Raw genomic sequence first — 24,647 nt, 5'->3', positions numbered from 1 at the left:
AGCCCTGTGACTTTTACCAGAAAGAAACATAAAAGGAAGCAGAACCTGCCTGATGCACATTTATTTGCATCCCTTTATTACAGTGGTTCTCAACCTTTCTAATGCTGCGATCCCTTAATACAGTTCCTCATGTTGGGGTGACCCCCAACCATAAGTCTAAAGCCAATTCTCCTAACAGAACTTTAAGCTGATTGACAAGGTCATAGGGACCCCACCCCACCTGTAAATGCCTGATTGGTCGATTGTAAAAATATGTTCCAAGAAGCCAGAATAGAAGCTTTGGTTCCTAACACCATGGAAAATTTGTCTTTTCTCATGGTCTTAGGGCAACCCCTGTGAAACGGTCGTTGGACCCCCAAAGGGGTCCCGACCCCCAGGTTGAGAACCACTATTCTATAATACCTTAAAAAATCCATAAATACCTGCTATCCAGAGCTTTATTCTGCAAAACACAAATTACAGTCGCTTCAAGAAGGGCGGCATAAAATTTGAATTAAAAAATAAATAATAAGTAATACATTAAAGGGCATTACACCATCCAATTTTACTGAAGGTGGAAAGAATAGCAAAACAAAGCCCTGTGACTTTTACCAGAAACATAACATTGGAATTTGGTGGCATATAAATTGCACAAAATAATAATAACACTAATAATGCTAATACTACTACTACTAATTACTATTAATACTAATAATGCTACTACTACTACTACTACTTACTATTAATACTACTACTACTAATAATAATAATAATAACAACAACAATAATAATAATAATTTAATAATAAGTTATTAGACTTGTATGCCGTCCTGCTCCGAAGACTCAGAGTGGCTGAAGCAGAACCTGCCTGATGCACATCCATTTATGTATGCGTGTTATTTATTTGCATTCCTTTATTATTGCTTTCACAAGGTGGCGAACATACACACCTTCGTCCTCCTAAATTTTCCCAACGATAAGCCCTGGTTGGGGAGGTGGGAACTGTGCTGAGAGAGAATGACTGATTGGCCCAAAGTCACCCCAGCTGGCTTTCGTGGCTAAGGTGGGCCTAGAAATCACGGTCCCCTGGTTTCCAGATTGGTGTTTAAAACAGGCTAAGATTTTTTTTTCCAGTCAAGGGATGTTTCATGGGAAAGAGAGAATAAGATTTTAGCGCCCCCCGCCCCACCCCAAGGAAACTCCGTGTCTTGGTAGGAGCTGAGGGGGCAGCAGGATTCTCCCAGGGATCCTAGTTCAGCCGGTTCCTACAGTTCGCCAGCCGGTCTGTCTTCCTAGGCCAGGGGTGGGCAAAATTGCCTCTTCTATGCAATGTGGACTTCAACTCCCAGAATTCCTCAGATAGCATGACTGCCTCAGGAATTCTGGGAGTTGAAGTTCACAAGTCATAGAAGAGCCAACTTTGTCTATCGTTGCCCTGGGCCGAGGGGCTGGATTTGGAAGAGCGGGGGACGGTCTTCGGAAGACAGAGCAGCGCTGCCCTTTTGCCTTGCCCTATAATTGGCCGCTCTTCCTTTCCCGCCCTCTCGCGTGTGATATATAGAGACCCAAAGCAGGCGCCAGGAAGAGCCTGCGGTTGTGGCTTGCTACCCCGCCTCCTCCGTTCTGGCCCAGAGGAGCGGGGGGGGGTCTCTGCCCGCGTTGGACTGCGCCTCCCCACCCACCCACACAGAGACGGAGGGAGACTCGAGTTGCTGTGAGCCGAGCTACGAGCGGTGAGGGTTTCCGCTTTTTGGGGGGGGGGGGGGGCGGTGGCGCCCGAAGAATCGCGCGGGCGGGCACGCAAAACAGAAACCACTCTGCCTTGGTTTGTAGGCGTCGAAAAGTTGCCAGCTCTGGCGGAGGTCCCCTAATGCAGGGATTTCACTCTCCAACCTTGTCAACTTGAAGACTTGTGGACTTCAACTCCCAGAATTCCTCAGCTAGCTTTGCAAAGCTGCCTGATGCAAAGCTGGCTGAGGAATTCTGGGAGTTGAAGTCCACAAGTCTTCAAGTTGACATGGTTGGAGACCCCCTATCTTAATGAATCAATGGAGAGGTTGGTGGGCCAGATGCTAGCCCCACTCGCTGCCACACCGGTCAGATTGTCATTCTCAGCCCTGAGACTCTTGGGAAGATAAACAAGGAACTTTGCAAAACAAAACCACCACTTCACTAGCCCAATAATGTATTTATTTAATTTAATTTAATTTAACAATAGCAATAGCATTTAAACTTATATACCACTTCATAGTGCTTTTACAGCCCTCTCTAAGCGGTTTACAGAGTTAGCACATTGCCCCCAACAATCTGGGTCCTCATTTTACTGACCTTGGAACGATGGAAGGCTGAGTCAACCTTGAGCCGGTGGTGAGATTTGAACTGCTGAACTTCAGCTAGCAGTTAGCTGAAGTAGCCTGTGGCGCTGCGCTCTAAGCACTGTGCTACCCTGGATTTAATTAAATTTAATTAAATTTAACTTAATTTATTAGAATTTGTCAAACCAAAACGAGAACAAGAATGAAAGAAAAAAATAGAATGTAAAGGACAATAGTCCATTTTTGCACACACACCCTCTACTGACCACTTAAGTATGAAGTAAGGTCCACGGAAGTCAATTGGTGACTGAAATTGTGAACATTTGTAGCTGAGACAACTGGAACAGGTGGAGCATTCCAGACTTTGACGACTCTGTTACTGAAATTTTATTTTTTTATAGTCAAGTTTAGAACGTTTTACATTGAGTTTAAAGCAGCTTTTTGCGTGCATATTATTGTGATTAAAACAGAAAAAGATAACAGGTAAAGCATTACTACATAAAATTTTGTGTGAATAGCTAGGTCTGACCACAAGCGATGTACAGTAGTTCAAAGTTATCCAAACCGAGAATTTCCAGCCTAGTAGTGTGAGGAATTCTATTGTGTACAGAAAAGCACAGGGTTTTTTCTCATGAAATACTTCTGATTTATTTATTTATTTGATTTGATTTGATTTGATTTATATGCTGCCCCTCTCTGAGGACTCAAGAGGGTTACTGGGGTTTCCTCCACATTGTCCTGGGATGGCCGTCTTTGTTTTGATAACAAGTTGGAAGGACCAGCACCAGAGAACTGCTGGGAGTTGAGTTTCAACTGGAATGAACAATTCTACCAAATTGTCAATGGCTTGGTGTCCCTCATGTCTAATTTGAAGGCTGCCTTGACAAGCATCCTAATCCTGGGTTAATAAATTCAATTGCTCTATTTGCAGTGCATCATCTAACCAAAGCAGTGAGCTACATGATGTGATACATGTGGCCAAATCACATAATGATTCACATAACCACATATGTTTTTCCCGAATGCCATCACTCTGCTAAACAAATAATTCCCTCAACACTGTCAAACTATTTACTAAGTCTGCACTACTATTAATCTTCTCATCGTTCCCATCACATATCTCCTCCCACAAATCACTGTGTGACTGTAACTTTGTATGCTTATATTGTTACAATTTATATTGACTGGTTCCTAATTTGATTTGATTGCTTATTTGTACCCGGACTATCATTAAGTGTTGTACGAACTTTTCTTTTGTGTATACTGAGAGCCTGTGCACCAAGACAAATCCCTTGTGTGTCCAATCACACTTGGCCAATAAAATTATATTCCATTCTATTCTATAGCAATAGCATTTAGACTTATATACCACTTCACAGTGTTTTTACAGCCCTCTCTAAGCAGTTTACAGAGAGTAAGCATATTAGTCGATTTATCTGACTGATTAAGAAGAAATTAGTCCTGAGCTTGCAAAGAGCTATTCCAGGCCAAAAAAATAAAGTTGATAAGCTAATATAATGGAAACTTTAATTGTCAAGCATTCCCAAAGACCAAACTATCAATGTCAGTAATGTGTCACCGCAGATGGGTCTTTTACATTATGCTTAAATTAGCTACTGAAGTAATTCATTTTCTGAGCTGACGTGTTGAAACATAAATTAACTAGATAGACGGAGTTTGCAAAACAGACTGAGTCACTAATCCAAATTAACAGTAATCAACCTTACCTTGCTGTGCGATTGCAACTGTACGGGTTTTCACTGAGCCAATCATAAATGTTGTTCAAACTCAGACAGAGATTATTGCACTATTCATTTCAATGACATTTGGGGAAATAAGCAAAAGGATTGAGTCCTTGTAAAGCAGTGATTCTCAACCTGGGGGTCGCGACCCTTGTGTGAGGTTGAACGACCCTTTCACAGAGGTTGCCTAAGACCATGGGAAAAGACAAATTTTCCATGGTGTTAGGAATTAAAGCTTCTATGGCGGCGCCTTGGAACATATTTGAACATGTTGTGAGCCGCCCCGAGTCTTCGGAGAGGGGCGGCATACAAATCTAAGTAATAAAATAAAATAAATAATAAAATATTTTTACAATCCGACCAATCAGGCATTTATACCCTGTTTCCCCAAAAATAAGACGTACCCCGAAAGTAAGGCATGTCAGAGGTTTTGCAGAATTTGCTAATATAAGGCACCCCCCAAAAATAAGGCGTAGTCAAGTTTACATAAGGTACAGTGGAAAAACATACGTTACCATTTAAAGTTGTTCATAGTGGTACCATAATAATGTGGCGTACCCTGCTGGCCCCTTCCATCGCTTTGTACCGTCCAGTACAGCAGACACAGTCTGCTGCTGTCTCACCGCCATTACAGTCTCCACTACAGTGCGTAGACTGCAGTTCCTCTGGTGGCCGGAAGCTGCAATAGCGGGAGTATACTGTTGTACCATATAAGTGCCGTCGTTTGTGTGTGTGGGTGCCATACTGACAGGTACCATACCGTAATCAGTGTACCATATGGTACACTTTCTTTGGGGGTGTCAGCTTTTCTGCCTGTGAATTTGTCTTATTTGAGAAATATAAGGCACCCCCCGAAAATAAAACGTAGCACAACTTTTGGAGCAAAAATTAATATAAGACAGTGTCTTATTTTCGGGGAAGCACGGTAGTGGGGGTGTCCCTCTGACCTTCCTGCCAATCAGCTTAAAGCTCTGTTGGGAGAATTGGTGCTTGACTTATGGTTGGGGGTCACCACAACACGAGGGACTATATTAAGGGGTCGCGGCATTAGAAAGGTTGAGAACTACTGCTGTAAAGCTTACAACAAGGAGAAGGCGCTCAATATGGACAGAGAGCCGAGGTTAAAGAACGCAGGAGAATGCCATGCCACTTCAGTGGGATGAAGAACTCAAGGTTCAGCCTAGACCAATGTTTCTCAGCCTTGGCAGCTTGAAGATATGTGGACTTCAACTCCCAGGATTCGCCAGGCAGCAAATCTGGGAAGACTCAAAAGCAGTCGTAAGGGGCTTATTTGATTGCTCGCTATCTATACAATGTACCAAACATCAATGCTTTGAATGGAGTAATTCTCATGTTGCAACTATAAAGGACTTTAGTCTTCCTCTATGGCCTTTCCTTAGTTTTCCTTTGTAGTTTTATTGGTGAAAGGAACAAAGTCAAAGGGAAGAAAAGAAGAATAAAGTCAAAGAGGAAAGCAAGTCAACATGACGAGGCACATCCAGTTAATCCACAAGTTAACTATTTAATCATCATTAGGTTGGCTTGTCCCTTTCGGAAACACAGTGCAAATGGCAATGGTAATGCTAAGTTGGAAGGGATTGGAGGCAACTTTTAGCCCTTCCACCAGTATTGGGCAGCCACTTAACCACACCAACCGGATGGTCCTCAGCGTCCAGCGTGTGTGCTCCCGACACATGTACATGTGCACCCCATGTGAGATTTGGCTCCTGCGCATGTGCAGCAAACCAAATCTTGTGAGATTTGGACTATTTTCACCTATATTTTTGCTCCCATGCATGTGCAGAAGCAAAAAATGGCAAAAATAGCCAAAATCTCACAAGCGTAAGTGAGATTTGGTCTATTTTTACCGGTATTTTTGCTTCTGTGCAAAATTTTATTTATCTATCTATCTGCCTGCCTGCCTATATGTTGTTTTTGTTTTTTTCTGAATTTGAAAATTAAGGGAGACTAGGATAGATCTATTTCGGCCTTATTTTGACCTCATAAGCTAGCCATACCCTCACTGGGACTTGAACCTGCAACCTTTGCCTTGTAAGGCAGAGAATTAACCTCTAGGCTACAGTATCCAATCCTTTCAGCTCTGTACCAGGGAAGGGTTAGATTTTGTGTCGAATCACCCTGGTATATTGAAGGAACATCACAGCTCCTTTTTTGCCATATATATATGTTGAAAGGGACCTTGCAGGTCATCAGGTCCAACCCCCTGCTTAAGCAGGACATCCTACAGCACCCCAGCCAAATGACAATCCAATCTCCTCTTGAAAATGTGCAAAGTTGGGGCGTTCACAACCTCCGCTGGCAGGCCGTTCCACTGGTTGATCGCTCTGACCGTCAGGAAGTTCTTCTGTATTTCTAGGTTGAATCTCTCTTTGGTCAGCTTCCAACCGTTGTTCCTTGTCTGGCCCTCTGGTGCTCTGGAAAACAGCGTGCAAGAAGCAAATTTTTTGCTTCTTCTCCTCTTCCTCTGATTCCCCCTCGTCCTCTGACTCACTAAGTCCCATAATTGGGGGCGCTACAGTCTCTGGTGGTTCCTCAGTCTCCAATTCCCCTTCACTCTCAGACTCAGAGGGCAAGAACACCGGCCTGCGATGCCACTACTCCTCCGTCCCCTGGTCCTCGAAATCCGTGACCAACTGAGTCGAACATGGACCACTCACAACAGTGACTGTTCTATCTTATCCTCTGGAGCACTTGTCTCCAACCTTGGCAACTTTGAGACTTGTGGACTTCAACTCCCAGAATTCCTCAGCCACTGAGGAATTCTGGGAGTTGAAGTCCAGAAGTCTCAAAGTGGCCGAGCTTCTTCAATCAACATCACCGAAAGGCTCACTTGCAATGCTTATTGTAGGCACCTCCCTTCTTTTTTCACTGCAGGCTCTTCTGCAAAAATGGTACCCACGAAACTGCGTGTGGCAGTAATTGGGGCAGGAGCAGCGGGACTGTGTGCCGCCCGGCACATCCTTGCCTCTTCTGAGACTTTTGCTCCACCCGTGGTATTTGAGTCCTCGGATCGCGTGGGGGGCACCTGGATTTACACAGAGGAGAAAGAAGATTCTACAGGAAGAATCATCCATTCCAGCATGTACCGTGACCTCAGGTAAGTCACTCAAAGGAGTGGCTGCTTCTCTGTGCTTTCGGGATGGGCTCTTTTAAAAAGAAATAATCTTTATTAAATATATACAGTGGTACCTCTACTTAAGAACGCCTCTACTTAAGAACTTTTCTAGATAAGAACCGGGTGTTCAAGATTTTTTTGCCTCTTCTTAAGAACCATTTCTACTTAAGAACCTGAGCCCGGAAAAATTTCCCAGGAAATTTGAGAGTGGCATGAAGGCCTGGCCAGTTTTTGCCATTCCCCTTGGGTTTCTCTCTCTGGCGCAGTGTATGGGAGGCAGCCTCGTGCCCGGTGTAGGAGACGTGTGCTCCTCATCACCTCAGAGTCTCTTTTTTTAAAAACATAGAAACATAGAAGATTGACGGCAGAAAAAGACCTTGTGATCCATCTAGTCTGCCCTTATACCATTTCCTGTATTTTATCTTACAATGGATCTATGTTTATCCCAGGCATGTTTAAATTCAGTTACTGTGGATTTACCAACCACGTCTGCTGGAAGTTTGTTCCAAGGATCTACTACTCAGTTACTACTTAAAAGCCTTAAAATTTTGGATTTTTTAAATTCCCCTCACCTCACCTTCCTTCTGCAGTCACTGTCCTCCTCCTCTTCTTCCTCCTCCTCCTCCCACCGAAATTCCGAGCTTTAATTTCTTTCCAAATGGGTTTGCACACATTATTTGCTTTTACATTGATTCCTCTGGGAAAAATTGCTTCTACTTACAAACTTTTCTACTTAAGAACCTGGTCACGGAACAAATTAAGTTCTTAAGTAAATGTACCACTGTACATTAAAAACATTGCAAAGTAGATAATATAAATAGAGTTTAGAGGAAGATAGAAACAGGAAAGAAAAGATTAGAGAGAAAGAGAAAAAGAAATAGTTATGTCAACTATCTAATTGTTCATTTCAGTAATGAACGACCTATAGTAGTGATGGTGAACTTATGGCACAGGTGCCACAGGTGGCACGCGGAGCCATATCAGCTGGCACGTGAACCATTACCCTAGCTCAGCTCCAATGTGCATGTCTGTACCGGCCAGCTGATTTTTGACTCACACACAGGCTCTGGGAGGGCATATTTTGGCTTCCAGAGAGTCTCCGGGGGGGATGGGGGAGGAAGTTTTTACCCTCCCCTGGCTCCAGGGAAGTTTTTGAAGCCTGGGGAGGGCAAAACACAAGCCTATTGGACCCACCAGAAGTTGGGAAACAGGCCGTTTCTGGCCTTCAGAGGGCTCCCGGGGGGCTCCCCAGACACTGAATTATGGGTATGTGCACTCACGCACATGCGACAGTGCTCACCCACACTCTTTCAGCACCAGAGGGAAAAAAGGTTTGCCATCACTGACCTATAGTTTCAGTTCCTATAGTACAGTGTTTCCCAACCTTGGCAACTTGAAGATATCTGGACTTCAACTCCCAGAATTCTCCAGCCAGCATTCGCTGGCTGGGGAATTCTGGGAGTTGAAGTCCCGATATCTTCAAGTTGCCAAGGTTGGGAAACACTGCTATAGTAGATGTATACTACCCCTCACTGTTGGTTATTTAAAGTGTAGTTTTATTAGGTTTAATTGTAAGATGTTTAGCAGATGTATATTTGTGTTGATGAACAGTCAGTTGAATTTTAAGTTGTAGGGTTTGAAGAAAATCTTCAACATTTGTCTCGATTGATAGCTTATACGGTTTAGAGTATAAATTATTATTATTATTATTATTATTATTATTATTATTATTATTATTATTTATTAGATTTGTATGCCGCCCTTCTCCGAGGACTCAGGGCGGCAACAAATGAAAATTGTTTTCATTTCATCTGTTGGGTTTATAAGGAGTGGAATTAATATTAGGTTTTTTTCTTTTTTGATGATGTTTAAATATTTTGTTTTGGTTGAGCCAATAATACCATTTTCCCCAGGCTTTGTAGAAATCTGATTCATCTCTGTTTTGGATTTCCATTGTCAATTTCGGGATGGGCTCTTTAGGCCAAAGTCTACCAATGTACTGTATTAGAAAGCATAGGGGGAGGAGGCCTCAGACAGCTGTTCTTCAAATGCAAAAAGAGGGAGCAGTTTGAGCAGGGGAATGGAGTGGATTGCAGTGCAGAAACGGTGCTTTATACCCTTCTGCTCTTAGGACCAACTTGCCCAAGGAGTCAATGGCCTTTCCAGATTTCCCCTTTGACCCATCACTGCCTTCATTCCTGCACCACTCGGATGTTCTGGCCTACCTGGATAGCTATGCAGAGAAGTCTGGAGTCTGTGATCATATCAGGGTGAGAGATGATGGGTTTGCCAAGGTTTGCCTCTATCAGTAGTTCTCAACCTTTCTAATGCCATGGCCCTTTAATACAGTTCCTCATGTTGTGGTGACCCCCAACCATAAGTCTAGTGCCAGTTCTCCCAACAGAGCTTTAAACTGATTGGCAGGGAGGTCAGGGGGACAACCCCACTGCAAACACTTGATTGGTCGGATTGTAAAAACATGTCCCAAGGCGCCAGAATAGAAGCTTTAGTTCCTAACACCATGGGAAATTTGTTTTTTCCCACGGTCTTAGGCGACTCCTGTGAAATGGCCGTTCAACCACCAAAGGGGTTCCGACCTCCAGGTTGAGAACCATTGTTCTAGATCTTTCAATGGAATACAGAGTAAATGATGCATTCGTTTATATAATTATTATGATTGATCACACAATCAGCCAGATGTTTAGAAAGAATTTGGCATTTTTATACACTTATCAAACCCATTCCAAGGAGCTGAAATTATTATTGTTATCCTGAGATCGATAGACATGGATGGGAGGGTGGGAGAGAGGGAGGAAGTGAGAGAGAGAGAGAGAGAGAGAGAGAGAGAGAAGGAGAGGAAGGGAGAGAGAAATGAGAGAAAAAAGGGGAGAAAAAAAGAGAAATAAGAAAAGTGGGGAGAACTTAGCAAACATGTAGTACACCTGCCTCCTAGTTTCCCCGACAACAGCAGCCCTCTGCAATGGACTGGGATGAGAGAGAGTAAATTGGACAAAGTTACCCAGATGGCTTTCAATTCAAAGGGAGGTATATAAATCACAGCGTCATGGTTTCTGGCCTAACATCTTCACCACAACACCATAGTTTTGCTGCAGAATAGTCACAACATACAGACCAGAGCTGGCTGGTTTCTGAAACTCCCCTGTTCTCTTCCATTTTGCTCCACCAGTTCCAGTGGCAAGTGGAGGAGGTAAGACCTGTCCAGAGGGAGGCAGACAGCCTAAGTGGCTGGGAAATCACAGCGACAGTGCAGAACCCAGAATCAACTCAGCAAGTCACAGAGCACTTTGATGCCGTCATGGTCTGTACTGGGTGAGTCCTAATTGAGCTGGAATGGTGCTTTTGATAGCAAGAGGAGAAGCAATACATGTTTCCAAGTTTAACTTCCTAGTGTGAAGTTATGGCTGTTGTTGTTGCTTTGCGGGGAGGTGATAATTCAAAGAGAAGGTGTAAAGAGTAGATGACTAACCTCATGATTCCTGCAAAATCATGTTAGAATGAATGAAAGGCCAGGCAAATCATTTGATGCTTTTGTAAATCAAATAAGAAAAGGGGGAATACACTCTAATGCTTGACATGTTCCTGTTCTCCAACCTTCATCCTAATAGTTTTATTTCTGCAGCCATTACACTGTCCCATTTACACCTCCCATTCCGGGGTTGGACACTTTCCAAGGTAAGTTTTAAACCTTACTTACTTTTTTGAAACAAGGGTGAACTTGTGGCTAGATCAGGATAAAACCATCAAGTCCAGCATTTTACTTCTCCACCATCCAATCAATTGAAATAGTCTAGACCAGGAGTAGGCAAAGTTGGCTCTTCTATGACGTGGACTTCAACTCCCAGAATCCCTGAGCTAGCATGATTGGCTCAGGAATTCTGGGAGTTGAAGTGCACAAGTCATAAAAGAGCCAACTTTGCCTATCCGTGGTCTAGACTCTAGATACTTATTTGATAAACAATTTACTTATTAATATTGTTATTATTATTATTATTATTTGTTTATTATTATTAATAATAAATTATTATTATAACATTTATTATTATTATTATTATCATTATTATCATTATTATTATCATTATCATTATACTGTATAAGTAAATTTACAATTTACTTATTATATTGTCCAACCAGGGACTGCAATAGCCTTTTTTTCTGGTGTTGTTCCCTTACCACTGTTGTTTGGACTTAAACTGCCTCTAAATGTTGATGTTTCGTGTAGCACAGTGCAGTGCCCAATAGCCAATAATACATATATCTGTCATGAATGTACTTGATCTTATTTAAAGCCAATGGCCACCCTTATGTCTTAAGCAACCAATTCCATTTATTTGTTTGTTTGTTTGTTTGTTTATTGATTGATTGATTGATTGATTGATTGATTGATTGATTGGATTTGTATGCCGCCCCTCTCTGGAGACTCGAGGCGGCTAACAGCGACAATAAAACAGTGTATAATAGTAATTTGGTATTAGAAATGATTAAAAATACATTAATATACAAACCAAACATACACACAAACATACCATGCACAGAATTGTAAAGGCCTAGGGGGAAAGAGTACCTCAATTCCCCCATGCCTGGTGGCAGAGGTGGGTTTTAAGTTGTTTACGAAAGGCAAGGAGGGTGGAGGCAGTTCTAATCTCTGGGGGGAGTTGGTTCCAGAGGGCCGGGGCCGCCACAGAGAAGGCTCTTCCCCTGGGTCCCGCCAGGCAACATTGCTTAGTTGACAGGACCCGGAGAAGACCCACTCTGTGGGACCTAACTGGTTGCTGGGATTCGTGCAGCAGAAGGCGGTCCCTGAGGTAATCTGGTCCAGTGCCATGAAGGGCTTTATAGGTCATAACCAACACTTTGAATTGTGACCGGAAACTGATCGGCAACCAATGCAGACTGCGGAGTGTTGGTGTAACATGGGCATATTTGGGAAAGCCCATGATTGCTCTCGCAGCTGCATTCTGCACGATCTGAAGTTTCCGAACATTTTTCAAAGGTAGCCCCATGTAGAGAGCATTACAGTAGTCAAGCCTCGAGATGATGAGGGCATGAGTGACCGTGAGCAGTGACTCCCGGTCCAAGTAGGGTTGCAACTGGTGCACAAGGCGAATCTGGGCGAACGTCCCCCTCGCCACAGCCGAAAGATGTTTTTCTAATGTGAGCTGTGGATCGAGGAGGACGCCCAAGTTGCGAACCTTCTCTGAGGAGGCCAGTGATTCTCCCCCCAGGGTAATGGACGGACAGATGGAGTTGTCCTTGGGAGGTAAAATCCACAGCCACTCCGTCTTGTCTGGGTTGAGTTTGAGCTTGTTGACACTCATCCAGGCCCTAACATACTCCAGGCACCGGCCCATCACTTCCACTGCTTCGTTGGCTGGACATGGGGTGGAGATGTATAACTGGGTATCATCGGCATATTGATGATACCTCACCCCATGCCCTTAGTTCTGCCTTGCATATTCATGCTTCCATCATGGATGTTTTAATGTGTTTTTGTGTATGATCAGTTTGTTGGTGGTTTTTTTGCAGTGCAGAGTTACATCAGACAAACATTTTAAAAATAGAAACATAGAAGTCTGACGGCAGAAAAAGACCTCCTGGTCCATCTAGTCTGCCCTTATACTATTTTCTGTATTTTATCTTAGGATGGATATATGTTTATCCCAGGCATGTTTAAATTCAGTTACTGTGGATTTATCTACAACGTCTGCTGGAAGTTTGTTCCAAGGATCTACTACTCTTTCAGTAAAATAATATTTTCTCATGTTGCTTTTGATCTTTCCCCCAACTAACTTCAGATTGTGTCCCCTTGTTCTTGTGTTCACTTTCCTTTTAAAAACACTTCCCTCCTTAACCCTTTAATATATTTAAATGTTTCGATCATGTCCCCTCTTTTCCTTCTGTCCTCCAGACTATACAGATTGCCATCCTTATCTTAAAATTGTTTTAAATGTATTATGGCTATTATGCTACATAATACTATTTATACATTGTTACCATAAGCTACCCTGTGAGTGAATGCCGAGAATATAAAATTTCTACTTCAGGCCCAGAATTGTTACAAATAACATCCGAAAAATAAATCAAGAGTCCAAACCTTGGCCTTCTTCCAGGTTCCAGTTTATTGACAGAGCCATGTTGGTTATGAGCTGTAGTCAACCCGATACTTACTTTTCCTACAGTTCTCCACCCAGATTAAGGTTCATCCCTTGTCCCCACACTCACAAGTTCATCACATGGACTGCTCCGGTTCTCTCAACATCCACAATCCTCCCTTGTACTTCCGGCTAGTTCTGAACAAAGGATGACCTTGAATCACTGGAAAGAATTTGTTGTGGCTAGTATCTTTCCCTCTCATGCAACCACCCCTCCCCAATTCCCACAGTACTTTTCTATTTGTGGCAGGCCAAAGTCTCTAACTCAAAATGATGGTTTCAGCCTGACAGTTGAATAGCTCGTTTATAAAAGAATAAGTAAAGAAACAAACTGTTCCCTTTTCCCTTTAATGGAAAATGTTAAATTCTATGTTTGCAACCATAGAGCAAGCAATAACCCCTCGTTCTTGTTGTAGCTCAATGCCTCCTGGAAGGGCCACAGGCATTTTACCAGACTTGGATTTCAAAAACAAGAACGAAGAGGAGGAAATTTCATTAAATGAAAGACATTTAGCTTCCAAAAATTGAATGCAAGGCTCCAGAGACAGGGCACAGTGCCTACCTAAGTTCTGGGAGTAGGCCAGAACACTTCAAGAGAAAGTACCTCCCATATACTCAGACTGAGAGTCCCCAAGTCTACAAAAAGCATGATAAGAAAGAGAAGAAATTAGAAATGTATTTTGCAGGCTGCCTTCATTTAACAAGATCAGACAAAGTTATAGCAAATACTTTTGCACAACCCATAACCTGTATCTTATAGCCAACAGAGTCAAATCCGGATATTAAATACAGTGGTACTTCATCTTACGAACGCCTCTTCTAACGAACTTTTCAAGATACGAACCCGGTGTTTAAGATTTTTTTGCCTCTTCTTCCGAACTATTTTCACCTTATGAACCCAAGCAGCTGCTGCTGGGATGAAGGGGTTTCTTTCTTTCCCCTTTTTTGAAGAAAGAAAAGGGAGGGGCTGTTTGGAGTAGGAAAGATTTTGCAGAGAACAACGTGCTTGCAAAGGTACTGAAAGGGTATCTTTTTAAGAAAGAAAAGGGAGGGGCAGCTTGGAGTAGGAAAGATTTTGCAGAGAACAACGTGCTTGCAAAGGCACTGAAAGGGTGTCTTTTTAAGAAAGAAAAGGGAGGGGCAGCTTGGAGGAGGAAAGATTTTGCAGAGAACAACGTGCTTGCAAAGGCACTGAAAGGGTGTCTTTTGAAGAAACAAAAGGGAGGGGCAGCTTGGAGGAGGAAAGATTTTGCAGAGAACAACGTGCTTGCAAAGGCACTGAAAGGGTGTCTTTTGAAGAAACAAAAGGGAGGGGTGCCCCCCTTGCCTTTCTTCCTTCCCACTCACCCTTTAGCCTAGCCTTGCTTCTTCCACCCGCCCCCTTTAGCTGCTCCTCCCTGCCCTCTGTTCGCCTCCCTTCTAAAGTTTGGGATTTTCCTGAAGGATTTGCACGCATTATTTGCTTTTACATTGATTCCTATGGGAAACATTGTTTCATCTTACGAACTTTTCACCTTACAAACCTCCTGGAACCAATTACGGTAAGTTCATATGATGAGGCACCACTGTAATTGCTAACCAGATTTTTTTGGTGTGGTTTAGCATCGAGTGCAAATTCAATTTATTTGGTGACTCCATAGCAATAACTCTTAGACTTATATACTGCCCTCCCTAAGCAGTTACAGAGCCAGCATATTGCCCCAACAATCTGGGTCCTTATTTATAGTTCCAGTGTATTTGGCAGACCCAGAGAAAGGATTAATTCAGTAATCAAGTTAAGCACATCTTGTGAAGGAAGTCAGACTGTCCCTATTTTACTGGGGATTGCAGCGTTGTTGGTTTCTGGTTTCTGCCCTTCTCTTCTAAAGAGATCATAGAAACATAGAAGATTGACGGCAGAAAAGGACCTCATGGTCCATCTAGTCTGCCCTTATACTATTCCCTGTGTTTTATCTTCGGATGGATATATGTTTATCCCCAGGCATGTTTAAATTCAATTACTGTGGATTTACCAACCACGTCTGCTGGAAGTTTGTTCCAAGCATCTACTACTCTTTCAGTAAAATAATATTTTCTCATGCCGCTTCTGACCTTTCCCCCAACTAATCTCAGATTTTGCCCCCTTGTTCTTGTGTTCACTTTCCTATTAAAAAGATCAAGTGAGCAAAGTCACTTTCAATATTCACCACCTCATCAAAGGCACCAACAGGTAAGGCAAATGAGAAAAAAGGGTCCGTGCAAGAGGAAAGTAGAATAACACCAGCCTTTTAAGGTAGTCCAGACAAGAAACATTAAAAACCGTGATTACTAATACAGTGATACCTTGTCTTAGAAACTTAATTGGTTCCGGGATGAGATTCTTAAGGTGAAAAGTTTGTAAGACGATACAATGTTTCCCATAGGAATCAATGGAAAAGCGATTAATGCATGCAAGCCCAAAACTCACCCCTTTTGCCAGCCGAAGCGCCCGTTTTTGCGCTGCTGGGATTCCCCTGAGGCTCCCCTCCATGGAAAACTCCAGATCTGGACTTCTGTGTTTTTGTGATGCTGCAGGGGAATCCCAGAAGGGGAATGAATCCCAGCATTGCAAAAACGAGCGCTTCGCTGGCAGCAGAAGTCCGAAGGTGGGGTTTTCCAGCGAAGAGAGCATCAGTGAAATCGCAGCATCACAAAACCACCGAAGTCCTCGAAACCCCACCTCCGGACCTCTGTGTTTTTGCGATGCTACGATTTCACTGAGGCTCCCCTCGCGGGGAAACCCCACCTCCGGACTTCCGTTGCCAGCGAAGTGCCCATTTTTGCGCTGCTGGGATTCCCCTGCAGCATCACAAAAACACAGATGTCTGGAGGTGGGGTTTCCCATGGAGGGGAGCCTCAGGGGAATCCCAGCAGCACAAAAACGGGTGCTTCGCTGGCAACGGAAGTCCGGAGGTGGGGCATCCCAGCGGCAGCAGTGGGTTTGTAAGGTGAAAATAGTTTGTAAGAAGAGGCAAAAAAATCCTAAACCCCGGGTTTGTATCTTGAAAAGTTTGTATGACGAGGCGTTTGTAAGACGAGGTATCACTGTATTGCCTTTATAGTAAGCTTAGAACAATAGTCTTGCAAATCTGAAAGCACTGCTCCCCTTCTTTTAACTTCTACTTTCCAGAAAACTAGGCGGGGGATCCCCTCTGAGATGCTTCCCTTGCTCTGTGGGCTGAGATACCTTGTGCATGGCAATTGGTTAGTCTTTTAGCTGTTCCTCTTGTCTCCCAAGATCATTCTCCCCATACCATTACATGGAGATGTTCTGTCCGACCTGGTTATTTCTCAGTAATTAATCCCCAATTAAGACCCTGAAGCAAAAGCACTTTATACATTTGTCTATTTACAAAGAAATGTGCTAGAAACAGCGGTGAGATCATCGGCATGCAGGCCGACTCATTATCAGCAAAGTCACTACGGCTGCCAAAATGGGATCATAATTCCGAGTAATTACTTCTGGGCTCTGACAGTTTTTACTAACAAGCTACATTTTGCTCAGAAAAGGGCCCCCCTGGCTGTGTGCAATTATGTTTGCTTTATATGTAAAACCAGGCTGCAAGGTCTAAATTACATCCTTGTTTTTAGTACAATGGATTTCTTGCATTTCTTGGGGCTACCTTTGAAAAGTGTTTGGAAACTTCAGATCGTGCAGAATGCAGCTGCGAGAGCAATCATGGGCTTTCCCAAAAATGGCCATATAGCACCAACACTCCGCAGTCTGCATTGGTTACCGATCAGTTTCCGGTCACAATTCAAAGTGTTGGTTATGACATATAAAGCCCTTCATGGCACCGGACCAGATTATCTCAGGGACCGCCTTCTGCTGCACGAATCCCAGCGTCCACTTAGGTCCCACAGAGTGGGTCTTCTCCGGGTCCCGTCAACTAAACAATGTCGTTTTGCGGGGCCCAGGGGAAGAGCCTTCTCTGTGGCGGCCCTGGCCCTCTGGAACCAACTCCCCCCGGAGATTAGAATTGCCCCCACCCTCCTCGCCTTTCGTAAGCTCCTTAAAACCCACCTCTGCCGTCAGGCATGGGGGAACTGAGATACTCTTTCCCCCTAGGCTTTTACAATTTATACATGGTATGTTTGCTTGTATGTATGATTAGTTTTACAATAAGGGTTTTTTAGTTCTTTTAGTATTGGATTTACATGCTGTTTTTTATTGTTGTTGTTAGCCGCCCCGAGTCTACGGAGAGGGGCGGCATACAAATCCAATAAATGAATGAATGAATGAATGAATGAATGAATGAATGAATGAATGAATAAATAATAAAAAAATTAGCATGGGTATCATTTACTTACTTTTCTGTGTACTTCATCCAGGGGTGGGCTGCTTTCTCAACAAACAGGTACGCAGTACCGGTAGCAAAATTAGGCTTATACTCGAGTATATATGGTACTGCGTACCTGTTTGCTCCGTCTGCAGCGCACCACTGGATGAAGTACTCAGAAAAGTAAGTAAATGATACCCAGACAACTAATTTTATGCAAGAAATCCATTGTACTAAAAACAAGGATGTACCACAGCCAGGGGGTAGGGGCTTTTCTGAGCAAAATAAACAACTAAACATTATTTTTTTCATTTCATTTTTCATTTGTTTATGATCAGGAATGTTCAAATTAGTAAACCAATGCCAAAAGTATTCAAAAAAATTGGAACTGGCAGCCTAATCTATATATAAATGAAAATAATTGCACACAGGCAGGGGGGAGGCCCTTTTGTGAGCAAAATAAACAACTAAACATTATTTTTTTCATTTCAGTTTTAATTTATATATGATCAGGAATGTTCAAATTAGTAAACCAATGCAAAAAGTATTCAAAAAATTTGGAACTGGCAGCCTAATCTATATACAAATGAACAAAAATGCACACAGCGGGGGGGGGGGGCTTCTCTGAGCAAAATAAACAAACAAACATTACTTTTTTTCAGTTCATTTTTCATTTGGTTGTGATCAGGAAAGTTCAAATTAGTAAAGCAATACAAAAAGTTTTCAAAAAAACTTTTTTAAATTAGTTAAATCAACATTTTTTTAGTCAGGTCAAATAGACTCGGGAACAGTACAAGTATGAGGTTTTTTGCCCAGCAAAAACTAAGCAAAAACTAAGAACACTGGCCTAGGGTACCAAGATGGACCTGGTTCATCCTCCTCAGAATCTGTGACTAACTGATCCTGTTGTGGACCACTCACAACAAGAGACAGAGCAATAGGCACATATGTTGGATATTTATTTATTTATTCATTCATTCATTCATTCATTCATTCATTCATTCATTCATTCATTTATTTATTTGAGTTGAAAGGGACCTTGCAGGACATCAAGTCCAACCCCCTGCTCAGGCAGGAAATCCTACAGCACCCCAGCCAAGTGACACTCCAGTTTTTTCTTGAAAATGTCCAGAGTTGGGGCGTTCACAACCTCCGCTGCCAGGACGTTCCACTGTTTGATCGCTCTGACCATCAGGAAGTTCTTCCTTATTTCTAGGTTGAATCTCTCCTTGGTCAGCTTCCAACCAGTGTTCCTCATCTGGCCCTCTGGTGCCCTGGAAAATAGAGTGGCCCCCTCCTCTCTGTGGCAGTCCCTCAAGTACCTGTAGACTGCTATCATGTACCCCCTGGCCCTTCTCTTCTCTAGGCTATCCATTACCAGATCCAGCAACCTCTCTTCATAAGTCTTGGTTTCTAGTCCTCTAAACATTTTGGTTGCTCTTTTCTGCACCTTCTCCAGAGTTTCTATGTCTATTTTGAAGTGTAGTGACCAGAACTGGATGCAGTACTCCAGATGGGGTCTGACCAGGGCGTTATAGAGTGGTATTACTACCTCCATAGTCTTGGAGTGTATCCCCCTGTTAATGCAGCTTAGGATTGTGTTAGTCTTTTTAGCCGCTGCTGCACATTGCTGGCTCATATTTAGTTGATTATCCACCAAGACTCTGAGATCCCTTTCATTCTAATATGCGTTTGCCCAGGTTCGCCTGGTGCACCAGTTGCGGCCCTATTTGGACCAGGACTCACTACTCACAGTCACTCATCCCTCATCACCTCGAGGTTCGACTACTGTAATGCTCTCTACATGGGGCTACCTTTGAAAAGTGTTCGGAAACTTCAGATCGTGCAGAATGCAGCTGCGAGAGCAATCATGGGCTTCCCTAGGTATGCCCATGTTACACCAACACTCCGCAGTCTGCATTGGTTGCCGATCAATTTCCGGTCACAATTCAAAGTGTTGGTTATGACCTTTAAAGCCCTTCATGGCATCGGACCAGAATATCCCCGGGACTGCCTTCTGCCACACGAATCCCAGCAACCGATTAGGTCCCACAGAGTGGCCCTTCTCCGGGTCCCGTAAACTAAATAATGTCGGTTGGCGGGCCCCAGGGGAAGAGCCTTCTATGTGGTGGCCCCGACTCTCTGAAACCAGCTCCCCCCAGAGATTAGAACTGCCCCTACCCTCCTCGCCTTTCGCAAACTCCTTAAAACCCACCTTTGTCGTCAGGCATGGGGGAACTGAGATATCTCCCCCGGGCCTATACAATTTATGTATGGTGTGCTTGTGTGTATGTCTGTTTAATAATGGATTTTTAAAAATATTTTAAATTGTAAATTATTAGATTTGTTATAAACTGTTTTTATTGTGTTGTGAGCCGCCCCGAGTCTACGGAAAGGGGCTGCATACAAATCTAATTAATAATAATAATAATAATAATAATAATAATAATAATAATAATAATAATTTATATGCAGAGGTTACAATATGCATTGTAACCTGTGCAAAAATGCCCGTGGATGAGGTGGGAGCTCTTGCTTGCCTTGCCAACATTCTCTCTCTCTCTCTCTCTCTCTCTCCCCAGGCCGCCTTCTACACAGCCACTCTTACCGCTATCCAGAGCCCTTTGCCAACCAATCTGTAGTGCTAGTAGGCGCTGGTCCATCAGGAGTTGACCTGGCCTTGCAACTCTCCAATGTAGCTGCTCAAGTAGTGCTCAGCCATCACAGGCAACATGTGCGCGGGCTACCTAAGGACGTGATACAGGTGCCCCCACTTCTGAAGGTGGGGCCAAAAACGGTGGTATTCACAGACGGTTCCAAGATGGCCGCTGACGTCTTGATTCTCTGTACAGGCTACAAGTACAGCTTCCCCTTCTTGGATTTGGCCCAGTTGGGCTTACAAGAGACAGATTATGGAGTGGGCCCCCTCTACAAGCATTTGCTACCCCCCCAGCACCCGTCACTCTTCTTGATTGGCCTTTGTCAGCAGATCTGCCCTTTCCCACACTTCTACTCCCAGGTGCTGTTTGCGCTGGCTGTGCTGAGCGGGCGCTGTGCCCTCCCTTCTGCCACCGACATGGAGACTGAAGTCCAAAGGCAGCTGGGACGACATTTGAAGCACGGAGGCTTGGCTCGGTACTTCCTGAAGATGAGGAAAGAGCAGTGGAGTTATATGGAGGACCTAGCTCGCCTTGCGGGATTCCCACCCGTGCCACCTGCTGTCCAACAAATTTATGAAGATACCCATGCCAGCCGCCTCTGTAACGTGAGCACCTATCGTAGCAGAAACTATCGGCTATTGGGCCCAAGTGCTTGGGAGTTGGTGCAGGATTGGGACGAGAATCACATGAAGGCTGGAGATGCAGAATAAGGACCCTTCGTTCCTGCGTAGCGTTCTTCTCTCTTCCTGTGTGTGGTTTTCATTCTAAGGCCCAGCTGCAGTCAGAGGGAGGTGGACCAAGGATTGGTGGGTGAGATGGAGAAAGAACCAAGTCCTCCCATGGAATCATCGAAATAGAAGCAAGGAACTTGAAGGGGAGACCATAAAAGGGGAGAAATAATGTATATTCCATTTCTAAAAGAAAAGGGAGGCTGGATTCACACAACTTGCTTAATCCTATACCAGTTTAAAAAAAAAAAAAAACACAGTTTGTCTGTCTATGTGGTTCTCTGTGGCCAGACCAACGAACTGATGAAGGTAAATGACAACCTAGTTTAGGAGCATCCACCCAGGAGCATGTTAAAAAAAAATCAGGAGGAAAACTGCCATCGTGGGCGTGGCTAGTTTGGTTTTGCACAGCCAACCAATCCCAGTTTTGATTAGTACCAACCAATCCCAGTTTTGATTAGTACCGTATGGTGTAACCTCTTAACTACAGAGTGTCTACTCCAAGCTTTCTGGTGTGCTCTGTGATTGGTCGAAGCTAGAAAGCCAGATTTCTTTAATTAACCACTCTTTTTGAGTGTGCATCACGCTTATAGTCTACACCAGTGTTTCCCAACCTTGGCAACTTGAAGATATTTGGACTTCAACTCCCAGAATTCCCCAGCCAGCGGATGCTGGCTGGGGAATTCTGGGAGTTGAAGTCCAGATATCTTCAAGTTGCCAAGGTTGGGAAACACTGGTGTAGACTACTGTACTTATCACAGTCCAGAAAATATTTGTCCTTTCTGTGCCATGTATATAATTAGAAATAAAGATAACCTTTTTCCAATGAAAATGAGGGTGGGGGATCTATTAAGTTCCAGTCCACAATCTAACTTTCCTTTGGTTCAACAGAGAGAGAGGAAGCATAGAAGAGGCAGATCGCAGCTGGTGTTTTATACCAATCTGTTTTCTTATATTTGCACTGTACTTATCTTTGAAAGAAATGAATGGAAATTCACAGCAGTGTTTTGATTTGAAAGCGCGATGTCCAATTGAGGTAGACAAGAAATAAACTAAAATTGTAATTTATCTGAAATGAATGCATTTCATATTTTAACCAATTCCTGTTTCAAAAAACCTTAGAGCCGTTACAGAATACTTTTAATTAATTTAAAAAGAGAAAAATGTATCTCAGCTAGTTTCGCACATGTTCCTGGTTACTGAACTGACTCGTTTCTGAATTTGCACCAGACAGTAAACTAACCACATGGGTGGGCTTCCCATACCATGGTTAGCCATGGAAAATTAATGGTTTCACAATAGCCAAGCTTAGCAATGTTATGCAAATGAAGCTCCAAGATCTTTAACAGACCTCATTAAAGCCAGTGTACAAGTACAAACATTGTCTGAGCTTTTGTGAAACATGTCCTTTGCATTCATGCATACACGAGGTTTATCCTATATAAAGAAAAAACAGGGAACATCCGTGGCAATATTAAAATAAGTCAATATTAAATATTGATTTATTTTAATATTAAAATAGGTCTTGTATTATGCTTGAGCTAGTTAAGTTTTTGACTAAAAATGGGGTTGTTTTTTTATTGTTATCTGCGAGTATGGTTTCCCATTTCCAGTTCATAATGTATAACCCTAGAATTCCCTGGTGAGTGTCTATCCACGTATAGTGGTACCTCTACTTAAGAACTTAATTTGTTCTGTGAACAGTTTCTTAAGTAGAAACGTTCTTAAGTAGAAGCAATTTTTCCCATAGGAATCAATGTAAAAGCAAATAATGCATGCAAACCCATTGGGAAAGAAAGAAAAGCTCAGAATTTGGGTGGGAGGAGGAGGAGGAGGAAGAGGAGGAGGAGAGTCGCTGCCAAAGGAAGAAGGTAAGGTGAGGGGAATCAAAAAAATCCAAAATTTTAAGGCTTTTTTTTTAAAAAAGAGGGATTCTGAGCATAGTTCCCTCTAAGCTGAGCAGTGAGCAATCGCTCACTTAAAAATCATCATCAACTCAGAGTTTTCCAAACCTGCCCAGAAGCCGAGAGGGAAAGAGTGTGAGGGAAGGAGAGAGAGAGGAAGAGAGAGAAACAGATAGAAAAAAGAGAGGAAGGAAAAGAGAAAGAAAAAGAATGGGAGTAAGGAAGAGAGAAAGAAAATCAAAATCTAGTTTGAAAGTAGCTCAACTATTTAAGTGGCATTTTGATATTAGTAGAGTTGCCCTATTATGAGCTCACTGTTATAGACACACAGTACAGTATTTTATTTTGAAATTCTCTGAGGCAAAACAGGGTGGGTCTTTTATTTGTTTGTTTGTTTGTTTATTTATTTATTTATTATTTCTGTGCCGCCCAGTCCCGAAGGGACTGCCGCTCAGACACTATACTTTTCCGCCCACCCCCCCAAAAAATTAGAGGGAACACTGACTCTGAGACAGCGAGGAGGAGCATGTGCCTCCAATACAACTGGCGCGAAGGTGCCTCCCATACACTGCCTCCCATGCACTGGCTGCTGCTGCTACCTGCTTCCTCTTCCTTCCCATGCTGAAGGGTTCCCCTCTCATCTCGCTCACTCGCTTTGTAGCCGGCACCTTTCCTTCGTTGTGGTGACTCCTCGGCTGCCCAGAGCGAAGGGAGAGTTTCTTTTCTCTGGGCGCTGACAGACGTTTATTCCCTGTCCAAGCGCCCAGAGAAAGGAAAATGCTTCGTTTGCTCTGGACTGCCAAAGCCTCCTTAAGAACTACAAAAAGGCTTCTCTGGCAGCCCAGATGGCCAGGATTAAAGGGGGAATGGCAGGAAAGTGGCCGGGCCTTCGTGCCGCTCTCAAATTTCCTGGGGAATTTTTCCCAGCTCGGGTTCTTAAGTAGAAAACGGTTCTTAAGTAGAGGCAAAAAAATATCAAACACCCGTTTCTTATCTAGAAAAGTTCTTAAGTAGAGGTACCACTTTATTAACAAGACCTGGCCCTGTTTCACTTTTCAGTGAATTTCTTGGTGATCTTCTACCTTGTGTTTTAAGAAGGCCTGGCTCTCTTTCACTTCCCACTTTGGATGAGACCAGCCAAGTGCTTCCATTTTCTGAATATTTAACACAGTGTTTCTCAACCTTCACAATTTTAAAATCTCCCAGATCTCTTTTCCTGGCTGGAGAATTTTGGGAATTGAAGTTCTCACATCTTAAAGTTGCCAAAGAGGAGAAACACTGACTTTATTATACAACCAGCACTACTGTGGCCATAATGAGAGTCTTAGCCTCCAGTCCCCTAATCATTTTTGCCGCACTTCTCTGCACTTTTTCTAGAGTCTCTCAACATCCTTTTTGCATCATGGCAGCTCAAACTGAGTGCAGCATTCCAAGTGTGACCTTACCAAGGCCTTATAAAGTGGTAGTAACACTCCACATGATCTTGATTCCATCTCTCTGTTAATGCAACCTAGAACTGTGTTGGCTTTTTTGGCAGCTGCTGCACACGGCTGGCTCATATTTAAATGGTTGTCCACTAGGACTCCAAGATCCCTCACAGTTACTACTGTTGAGCCATATAGCACATGTACTGTACTGTGCATTTTGTTTTTCTTGCCTCTACAGAGCACTGCACACCAAGGCAACTAGACACAAGAACAGTTTTTTCCCAAACG

At 43.2% G+C, this 24,647-nt stretch overlaps 1 protein-coding gene across 1 annotated transcript; it reads left to right on the top strand.

The window, feature by feature from the left end:
• Window positions 1–1,363: 1,363 nt before the first annotated feature.
• LOC139157826 (uncharacterized) lies at window positions 1,364–21,245 on the top strand. Its single transcript, XM_070735001.1, has 6 exons — window positions 1,364–1,712; window positions 6,932–7,154; window positions 9,304–9,442; window positions 10,360–10,502; window positions 10,813–10,865; window positions 20,223–21,245. Exons 2-6 carry the CDS (start codon window positions 6,946–6,948, stop codon window positions 21,008–21,010), a joined length of 1,332 nt encoding a protein of 443 aa, XP_070591102.1. The 5' UTR covers window positions 1,364–1,712; window positions 6,932–6,945; the 3' UTR covers window positions 21,011–21,245.
• Window positions 21,246–24,647: the final 3,402 nt, after the last annotated feature.

The sequence above is a fragment of the Erythrolamprus reginae genome, chromosome 1 (assembly GCF_031021105.1).
Source record: "Erythrolamprus reginae isolate rEryReg1 chromosome 1, rEryReg1.hap1, whole genome shotgun sequence".
In the NCBI taxonomy this organism is placed as follows: domain Eukaryota; kingdom Metazoa; phylum Chordata; class Lepidosauria; order Squamata; family Dipsadidae; genus Erythrolamprus; species Erythrolamprus reginae.
This window is presented reverse-complemented; position numbering and strand designations above follow the sequence as displayed.

Excerpts from the sequence above, each read along its gene's own strand:
- LOC139157826 (XM_070735001.1), top strand. The coding sequence starts at position 6,946 with ATGGTACCCACGAAACTGCGTGTGGCAGTAATTGGGGCAGGAGCAGCG. Across the intron at positions 9,443-10,359 it reads GAGTCTGTGATCATATCAGG|TTCCAGTGGCAAGTGGAGGA; the intron begins GTGAGAGATGAT and ends TTGCTCCACCAG. Across the intron at positions 10,503-10,812 it reads GCCGTCATGGTCTGTACTGG|CCATTACACTGTCCCATTTA; the intron begins GTGAGTCCTAAT and ends TTATTTCTGCAG.